The sequence below is a fragment of the Lathyrus oleraceus genome, chromosome 2 (assembly GCF_024323335.1).
Source record: "Lathyrus oleraceus cultivar Zhongwan6 chromosome 2, CAAS_Psat_ZW6_1.0, whole genome shotgun sequence".
Classification (NCBI taxonomy): domain Eukaryota; kingdom Viridiplantae; phylum Streptophyta; class Magnoliopsida; order Fabales; family Fabaceae; genus Lathyrus; species Lathyrus oleraceus.
This window is the reverse complement of record NC_066580.1, coordinates 57,895,448-57,906,131: the sequence shown is the minus strand read 5'-3', so window position 1 is coordinate 57,906,131 and position 10,684 is coordinate 57,895,448. Positions and strand designations below refer to the sequence as shown.

The following is a 10,684-nucleotide window of genomic DNA, read 5'->3' as shown; positions in this document are numbered from 1 at the left end:
GGGAGCTTGACTTGGTGCGTATAAAGCATTATTACTTTTATATGAAAAATTAGGATGGTTCTTCCAGTTTGAGTTATAGGTATGCGAGTAAGGATTTCCTTGAGCATAGTTCACCTGCTCTGCTTGGATTCCTGTTAGGAGTTGACAATCTGTAGGGGTGTGACCTTGAATTCCACAGACTTCGCAATTTTGAGTTACGGCAACCACGGTGGTTGGAGGTGATACATTTAAACTTTCGATTTTCTGGGCAAGAGCATCCACTTTTGCATTATCATGATCAAGGCTACTTATCTCGTACATGCCCCCTTTTATTTGAGGTTTTTCTACCATTGTTCGGTCGCTTCCTCACTGATAATGGTTTTGGGCCATGCTTTCGATAAGTTGATAAGCGTCAGCGTAAGGTTTATCCATAAGCGCACCACCTGCGGCAGCGTCTATTGTCAACCTTGTGTTGTACAAGAGACCATTATAGAAGGTGTGAATTACTAACCAGTCCTCTAAACCATGGTGTGGACAAAGTCTCATCATGTCTTTGTATCTTTCCCATGCTTTGAAAAGAGACTCGTTATCTTTCTGCTTAAATCCATTTATCTGGGCTCTTAACATAGCTGTTTTGCTTGGAGGAAAATATCGGGCAAGAAAGACTTTCTTCAACTTATTCCATGTGGTGACTGAGTTGGAAGGAAGAGACTGAATCCATCTTCTAGCTTTATCTCTTAACGAGAAAGGAAAGAGACGAAGTCGAATTGCCTCTGAAGTGACATCATTAGCTTTAACAGTATCAGCGTATTGGACAAATACGGATAAATGATGGTTTGGATCCTCGGTAGGCTTTCCAGAAAATTGGTTCTGTTGCACTGCCTGCAACAGCGAAGGTTTAAGTTCAAAGTTGTTCGCTTCGATTGCGGGTGGAGCAATACTCGAATGCGGCTCATCTTGCGATGGAGCAGCGTAATCTCGAAGAGCACGAGCTGGTTCTGCCATCTCGGGTATCGGCGAAGGAAGGAGATTTTTGAGATCAGGAATTTCGATTGGAGGAAGATTGTTTGCAGCCCGATACTCCCGAATTCGTCGTAAGACTCGGAGATATCGTTCAACGTCGTTGATTCGTAAGTAGTACGGTTCGCCTTGTGAGCGAGTGTGTGGCATACAAATCAACGAAAGATAAGGGAAAAATAAAAATTGCCTTAGTCTCTACAGCATAACAGAAGAGTTACGATATCGACTAAATAAAAGCCCCCGGCAACGGCGCCAAAAACTTGATCGCGACTTTATGAGTCTATTGGGGTATTAACTGCAAGTGCACAGTCTAATCGCGTAGTTTTAAAAGATATCGATCCCACAGGGACTTAATGAATCGATATACCGTTTTTCTAAGGTTACTTCGTAAAGCTAAGGCGGATGATACTTTGATGGTTAGGGGGAAAAGTAAAACTAAAATTGGATCTAGATTAAATATCAAATAACGCGGATATCGGTATGTAGTTCGTCGTAATTAGGGAATCAAATCTTCGTTGGTTTCTTAGTTTTAAAATAAGTCTTTTCAGTAGACACTATTAATTAAAAGTCTTTTCTCAAACTCTCGCTCTGTTGAACCAGACTATGACTTTATATTAACGTACGCTCTCACTATTTAGTTAAATCTAAAATCACTTTTTGAAAACAATAGAATCTATAGAAACTCTTTTTAAGAAAATACTAACCGTTTAAACGCCCTCGTCTCAAACTCTCGCTCTGTTGACTTAGACTATATAATTAAACTTAAATGCTTAACTCTCGTCCTCACATTTAACCTTTAAAAATAATTTTTGAAAATGATTAGGATTTAATTAACTTTAAAAATTGCTTTCGCCCTGATTTAAAGTTAATGTTCAATTTACAATGTCCAGTTAAAAGCTCAAACTATCGTTCTATTGATTTTAACTTCTTTATGTCTTTTACTCTCGTACAAAAACTTTGGTATTAACTCTGTAAATTGAAGCCATAAAAAGAGTGACTAAGTTTTGAAACAAATTTAAACGAACTAGTTTTGATTCCTTTATTCCGCTTACTTTACATACCGATATCTAAATAAATTAGTCGGACATGCTAAACATGCCTAAACAATAATTATGCTTAAATACAGCCATATCAGACAACCAATATAGATAAACAGCAGCACAGAGCATATATAAATTAAAACAATAAATTAATGAACCTGTAAAATTAATAGAAATCTTGGTTTTATCCCCTAGCTTCGATGCTTGAACACTCCACCACAAGCCGGTTGGATTTGTTCTTCACAATCTTCGATCAAATAGGAAAATAAATACAAGGAAATAAAATACTATAATCTAACTTAAGGTTAGATCCAATAAAAGTTACACAATAGTTTCCGGTGTAGAAACTATTGTGAGAAAATAAATCGAATGCTTTGTAAATTAAGCTAGCAAAGAAAAGAAAAGAAAATGCTAAGAAAATAAAATGCTGAGAAAATGGAATGCTAAAGAAAATATATTGCTGTAAAAATATTGCACGGCGTGGAGGAGGATTCGTCAATTGGATCCTCTGAGGTCTATTTATATTCGTCCATAAAGTAACCGTTTCACAAAAGTTTCTTCAGTAGGGTTTCTAAAGCGTCAACGAGTCAAGAGGAAAAGTAGGAGAGAACGTGCTTCTGTTACGTGCGTCAATGCCAAAAAATAGGAGTGGTGGGTGTGACGTTCGTCACACCATGTGTTACGGTCGTAACACTAAGTAGGGTGGCGTGACGTTCGTCACGTGAGTGTGGCGGTCGTCACAGACTATTTTCCTTGTAGTTGGCGTGGGCTGGGCTTTAGTGAGATGCTTTCCTACAGAATCCTCTTTTTGCACCCCTTTTCTTTCCTTTTCACACATGCTTCAAATAATGACACCAGAAATAAATAATAATAATAGAATACCAAGTAATATTGAATAATATAAAATAAATCGAATCAAATAACACTATAATTTAATTAAATCAAGTCCAAAAATGTGATATTATTCAATTAATAATAGATTGACATTGGAATGACCCTATATTATTGTTCATAATAAGTAACCGATTTTAATTTATAGAGTTTGGATCTCAATTAAATCAAATCAAATCCAATAATAAATATACTATTTAAATTTTAAAAATATTCTTATCATATATGGCGGGTAAATATCAATAATAATAATAATAACAATAATAATAATTAATTGGTAGGTAAATTAACAATAATATTAAATTACTCAATTAATATTAATCAACTATATTAAATAGTTATTTTTAATTTAAAGTTATAATTTAATAACATATAATTATACCATTAAATATATATTTTTATTAAATTGTAAAATGGTAGAGTTAGTTAAAATGGTATAATATTGTCAGTGGTTTTGGAATAGGGGTTTTGGAATATTTTGAGTTATTAAGTGGGTAAATGGGATTAATAATGATGATAATAAATATTAATAAATAACAATATTAATAATAATAATATCAATTTATTCAATTAAATAAAACCCTAATTTTCATCAAACCGTTTCATATTACTTCTCCCTCTGTTCATATTCTCGGTTCTGACATCTCAGAAAGACCACTTAAAATATCAGTATATTTATTATTAAAAAAATTCATTTTGTCATTTAAAGAAAATCAAGTAACGATAATATTTGGCAAAAAAACTACAATAATAATTAATTTGATTTCAGAATATTGATTTCATTTTGGAATGATAAGATTGCAACAACAATAAAATAACGGTAATATTTATTATTAAAAAAAATTCATTTTGTCATTTAAAGATAGGTAATTTATTTAAATAGAGTTTAAATAGAGTTTAGTACGAAATAGAGTTTAGTAATAATTAAATAGAGTTTAGTACGAAATTACTTATAGGAACATGAAAGTAGCAGTATTATGGATTGTAATTAGGGTAATTAAGTAATTATGGTGGTAATTAACTTTTATATATTAAAAGTAGATATCTAAATCAAAAGATAAGTATAAAAAAGATAAGAATCAAAACAAAACAATGTCACTCTCAAGCATTTTTTTCCTTCTAAGTAAAATATATATTTTTATATGTGATTAATTCCTACCATCATTTCAATTACAATTTAGAATAGTTATTGTAAAATTAATTTAATTAGCATATTTTGTTAAAAAAATTCTTAATATATTTAAAATTCAATAAAAATTAATTAAATTTTTTATTTTTAATATTAACCAACTTCATCACTTCATTAATCAACTTTTTTTTTTATTAACCAATTTTATTTTACTGTTTAAAGTTATTGTTGATACACTTATATGTTATGGTTCATAATCACTGTTCACATATTCTTGCATTATTCACTGTTCTTGTAAGGAAGAAGGTAGGAATAGCTGATAACTCAATGATAACTAGGTGTGTTCATTTATAAAGCAATGCTTACACATTAGTATTTTACATGCAATAAAATCAAAGAAACTTCAAGTCCTTCATTTTTAAATGTAATCTATGATCTAGAAGTGGAGAACGTGCGTCTAGTTTATGGAGCTAGGTTTATGCACCATCGCCCACGTTCCCACCACCGCCCCCTTCTTCAACTCCGGGGAAGATTATGATGTTTCTACGGCCGCCGTCTTTTCCACCTTTAGGAAAGTTGACGACCTTTCCACCGTAGCCCGATCTTCCACCACTGGGAAATTTTACAACGTTTCCACCATCGTCCATTTTTCGACCTTCATGAAAGTTTATAATGTTTCCACCGCAGCTCCTGTTTATTTTTCCACCAATGCCTATCCAAATTTTACCTTTGCTGAGATCGTGTAAATGTCCATTAATTCTAATATCTTTCTTTGACTCTTTTGTTTCACCATCTACAAATAAACAAAAATTTATTAAATATAAATGAAGAAAAACAATTGTGCTTATATGAAAGTTATTTATATAGATACATTGTTTCTCATCTTCGAAAGGCATACTTGTTACAACAAATACAAGAAGTGCATAGAAGCATAAGAAGATAGATAACTTGGTTTCCATCCCTGCTACAATAACTAAGGGTTTCTTGTAAAATATGAGGAATATAATGAAAAATATATATTTATAATGAGATAAGATAAATGTAAGAAGAAGAAAAAGAGCCAACAAAACGTATATAATAGATATTGTACAACAAAACGTAGAGCGTAATGTTTGGGTAGCTCATAGGATAACCGGTCATTCAAAATCTATTGAGCCATGAAAGGCTAAACATTGTAATTTTTTTTAAATGAGGTAAGAAATATTTTCACACAATGCCAACTATAAGTGTTAGATTAATTTATTAACCGATCCAATCTTAAACAAAATTTTGACAAAAAAAAATCATAAATGTAATAATTGTTTGAGTTTGATGGTAATTAAGACAATAGAATTTTTATTTTGAAATTTAAAATAAAATTTAAATCTCTCATCTCTCTTCATGACTATTGAGACATGATTCGTGAGAATGAGATTTGAGTGTTGAAATAAAATGTGTATAAAATAACATCTTTAGGAAAGTCACATAGAGTTTTTCTTATTCTTTCTATTTTCTCAAAAACAAAATAGCATAGTAGCTTCTGTTGGAATTGATGAAATAATCGGGGTTCAAAAAGAAGAAGAGAGAAAAGAGACAATATTATTGAGTAAACTTGAATTGATTACAATTAAGTTGTTTTTTGAAAACTACAAAGGTATGCTTATATATAGGCAACCAATACCCAAGCTTAAAACATACATATCTAGCTCACTTCGACATAACATCTATATGATGTATTCAACTCCGACAAATACAATTGACTCAACAGTTACATCGACTATGTTACACAACCTTTTTCGACACAAACTAAATAATTAGACTAGGTTAGACAATCCTCATTCGAAAAAAACTTTCTACTAAACAATGAATTACAACTTCTAACACCCCCCCTAATTCATATTTTTGAGGCTTCTCATCGTGATTCTTCTCTTCAACTCATCGAACCTAACTTTCTTTAGGTGTTTGGTGTGTATGTCAGCTAGTTGTCTGTCTGTCTTGCAATGTTAAAGTTCTAGCTTTCCTTTGTTAAATTGGTCCCTCAGAAAATAATACCTCTTATATATGTGTTTACTACAACCATGACACATAGGATGATTCTCCATATCGATAGCTGGCATGTTATCGACAAGCAACTTCATTTTCTTAGGTCCAATATCTTGAACTCTTCGAGCAGCATCTCTATCCATATTTATTGACATGATGCATATGATACAACTACGTACTCAACTTCACAAGAAGAAAAATCAACAATGATTTGCTTTCTTGAACTCCATGAGATTGGGGTACCTCCAATCATGAATATGTAATCTGCAATATTGATCCGCTGTCGCACACGGGTCAAAACGAGTAATAATATATAGTAAACAGAAAGCGACACCTCGAGTATCGTATCGCAAGGACTCTTGGCAAATTAACCAAGTATGAAAATTAAATATGGGGGTTTCAATTTGATTTAGAATAAGTGATTATGAAAAGTGATTAAAAAAAGTGATTATAGAATAAGCTGACACGAACCAACCTACTGCATCATCCTCCGGCTTATCATTGATTCTTATAAAATTCCAAATCCCTAACGGGTCTGCTCCTATTCGATTACAATTACCATTAACAAGCGTAAAGGAAATTATGCGAGTAATATTCCCAAATTCCGAATTAAGCAAATGGATTAAAAACTATTGCGAATTAAGCAGACGCAACTTGATCGTTCGTGATAAAATAAAAGCTATGTTAACACGAAATTGATTCGGGATCATCATTCATCAATCGAATTTAAGGATTCTATCCTATAGCAACAATTAGATTAAGCAAATAATTGGAATTATAAGAAGAATTCAAAGGAAACAAATTGGAATTAATAAAAACCTCAAAGCGGATTCTGAATTACAGCAGGTTGATTCAAAAGGGATTAGTTCTCCATAGTCATCTTGCTAGCTCTCGAAAAATCGTCCATGAATAGAAAAAATATCCCCCTGTTTTTGGCTGCCTAACCTAGGTAAAAACACCCAAACCCGTTTCACAACTCAACCAGGTCAAATGTACGATCCAGACCCAATACAACTAACGCAAACAAAATATAAAAATAATGCAGCAGCTTCAACGAAATTTCTGGCCCAGCTACAGTCTGATTTAGCTCTCGACTTCTGAACAAAAGTTGTAGATGTTTTTCTTAGCTTTCCATCAACTGGAAGCACGTCTCAATCCGATACTCCTAGCTCAAGATATGATTTTTCTTGCGAAAGCTGCTAATGCTGAAAATTAAATACGAAAATTAAATAAGTGCAAAAATAAAATAAATTATGAAAACACATTAAAATATAAAAATAATCAAAGCAAACCAAAGAAATGCTTAAGTACAAACATGGAAGAACGTGCATCAAAATGCACTGATCAAATTCCCCCACACTTGAACTTTTGCACTCCGAGCAAAATGAAAAACAAAACAAAACACAGACACATCAACGGTTACTCATTCTAGGCTACAAGTCATCTTCGGTTAAGTTTGCTTCGATAGGTGCTAATCTTGCACAGTAAGAATATCGTAGGAACACTAATCCATAATTGTGCAGTCATAAACCTCCTGAATACACAAATCAACTTGAATCATGTTATTATGTTAAAGCCTAACTTACTCATCCTTCTTTTTGCTCTTTTTCATTCAGGCGCAATCACATTTAGCCTGTTATCTCCACACACCCATAGCAAGGCGACCGGTTAGTGACTCTGATCCTTATTGCAAGGGATTCTAGTACTTACGTGGCATAACCCCTTGCTTACTCAGTTGTAGTTGCGGGGGATCGGACCGTAATCCGCTCTACCAAGTTCAGCACCAGAAATCGCTGAACCAACTGACAACGAGTCTTATTTTTAATTCTTTTTGAAGGTTCTACATCCGTTGGGTTAAGTGACCGGGTGAGGGTCACCAAACATAGAAGGTGCATTCCCTTTTCTTTCTCTTTTTTTTCTTTTTCGGAACACTCACTTATATTCATCGGCTTCCCTGCTTAGAGTGTGTGTGAGATGGTGCTGACTGCTAAAATAAACTACTCAAGAGCTGTCAGAGAATGAGAATTTAAGGCTAAAACATAAGAAGAATTCGAATCAATTTCCATATGTAGGAGACTTACGGTGTTAAGACGATACCGATCTTGTGAATTTTTCCCAAGTCTCCGCAAACTAATCTCAAATTAGTCAGTCTATAGCCTAAAACTTTCAAGAAGATGCATTTTTTTTTAATTTAGCAACTAAAAACCAAAAACAGAGAAAAACTGAAAAACAAAATAAACAAAACAAAAGAAATAAATGGTTCCCTCCCCTACACTTAAAACATACATTGTCCTCAATGAAATACCATAAATATAAAATAAGAGTGGGAGAAAGGAAAAAACACACCCGAGGAGTCAAGGCGGATAAGTGATTGCATAAGCAGCCTTTCCCAAAGAGAGTTCTTTTGCAGTCTCTTCTTTCATAGTCAGGTTCTCATGTAGTACCTTTGGGTAGTGTCCATTGACCATGAAATTTTGATTAGTGTATTCGTCTTGTATTCCAGGATCAACGAAGAATCTTTGATAAGTAAAAGTGTTGAATGGGAACGTGAAAGTGATCTCCTTTTTCACAACATCAAGAATCAAAGGATTACGGGGCTTCCTCACTACTTTTATTTCATCTTTAAGTGAGATTCTATGCATACATATGGATGGGCTAAGATCACGAGTGTCAGCCCAGGTCCATCCAATTCCCTTCTTATATTTTTGTTTAAGTTGAAGCTTTGATGAATAATATGAATCCTCGGTAAGTGGTTTAGTCTCTAAAGAATGTGGTTGCTCAATGGATGGTATGTTTGGGGCAGCCGGAATGTCAAGAGCTTCAGCTACATAAACAACTTCATTTACATTGTCACCCAGCAAGGCAGCATCAATCTCAGCACAAACATCACAAAGGTTAGTGTTAGTACAATTATCACATGAGTAAATATCATCAAAACAAGATAAAGTTGGAAAATCAGCTGAAAACAAATTAGAATAAACTTCACCAACAACTTCAGAAACCAACTCTATTTGAAAAACAGAATGCTCTTCCTCGTCAATCTTCTTATTTTTCAGCACTCCTTGTGAGAAAGGGATTGATGATACATACTTTTTTTCAACCTCAACAACAATAGAAGGTTCAGGTTTATTTTCAAGTGTTACACTAACAATGTTTTTATTTTTTTATGGGGCTGTTTCTGTAACCTTTCCAGATCTCAACGAAATCGCACTCACATTAGCATTTGAATCCTTTGGATTGACAACTGTTTGGGCTAGAAGCTGGTTCGACCCTTGGGCTTGCATGTTATTTATTTGAGTAGCAAGTTGCCCCATTTGCGTGTTCAAGGTATGAATGCTAGAATCGGTCCTTTGTTGGAATTGGAGATTGTTGGCGGCCATTTGTTTGACAAGTTCCTCTAGTGAAGGTTCAGAAGGTGAAGAGGTGGTTACTTGTGGAGGGTTATATGGTGGTGATGGTGGAATGGGTAGCATCAATTGTTTCACTAAAGAGGTAAGTTTATCAATTCTAGTTTCTAGAGCCTTGTTGGAAGAAGAAACCTGAATCTCATTCACACCTTTTTCTTGGACCATAAAATTATCCTTTGTTATGAACTGTTGGGAGTTAAGTGACATGTTCCCAATCAAGGAATTGACAACAATAGGATATTCAATACACAAAGCATTATAATCAACATCAGGGATAACAAGTTCTCTCAGAGTTCTTTGGTCAGTCATGTTAAACTTAATAGAAAAAAAATCAACAAATAATGAGAAAACACAACTAACTCAGCAATGTAGCAACAAATAGAAAAATACCGACAATGTCCCTATTAAGTAAAAACAATTGAAATACGAAAAAAATGATTAAAATAAAATTAGAAAAAGTACAAAAATACGAAAATTAATCTAATAACGTCAATTAAGAATTTTGAGAATTTTTGCAGAATTTTCTGAAACTACAAAAATAGAAAATAAATCATAAAAAATAGAAAAATAAGGAATTTCGATTTTTTAGGGCGGCTTCCACTATTTAGTCCCTAGATAGAGGCTTTCATCCTTAATTTTTTCCTAATGAATCGATAAAGAATCGGAATAATCTGAGACAATTTGTTTAAAAACAATTTTTTTTTATCCTACCGCAAAAAGACCAAGACACAAGAAGTTTAGAGAAAAAAAATGCTAAAATACAATACCAAAAATTATAATAATGGTTAAGATCTACAAGAGTCCCCGGCAACGGCACCAATTTGATCTATTGTCGCACACGGGTCAAAACGAGTAATAATATATAGTAAACGGAAAGCGACACATCGAGTATCATATCGCAAGGACTCTTGACAAATTAATCAAGTATGAAAACGAAATATGGGGGTTTCAATTCGATTTAGAATAAGTGATTCTGAAAAGTGATTAAAAAAAGTGATTATAGAATAAGCTGACACGAACCAACCTACTGCATCATCTTCCGACTTATCATTGATTCTTATAAAATTCCAAATCCCTAAGGGGTCTGCTCCTATTCGATTACAATTACCATTAACAAGCGTAAAGGAAATTATGCGAGTAATATTCCCAAATTCCGAATTAAGCAAACGGATTAAAAACTATTGCGAATTAAGCAG

At 33.4% G+C, this 10,684-nt stretch overlaps 1 protein-coding gene and 1 non-coding gene across 2 annotated transcripts; one reads left to right on the top strand and one right to left on the bottom strand.

Annotated features, from left to right (window-relative positions):
- Positions 1 to 499: 499 nt before the first annotated feature.
- LOC127124490 (small nucleolar RNA R71) lies at positions 500 to 606 on the top strand. The gene has a single exon (XR_007803975.1). It is a non-coding gene; the product is annotated as a small nucleolar RNA R71 (small nucleolar RNA).
- Positions 607 to 4,535: 3,929 nt separating this feature from the next.
- LOC127121910 (uncharacterized) lies at positions 4,536 to 5,018 on the bottom strand. The gene is made up of 2 exons (XM_051052333.1): positions 4,931 to 5,018; positions 4,536 to 4,852 (listed from the first exon to the last, which is right to left on the bottom strand). Exons 1-2 carry the CDS (start codon positions 5,016 to 5,018, stop codon positions 4,536 to 4,538), a joined length of 405 nt encoding a protein of 134 aa, XP_050908290.1.
- Positions 5,019 to 10,684: the final 5,666 nt, after the last annotated feature.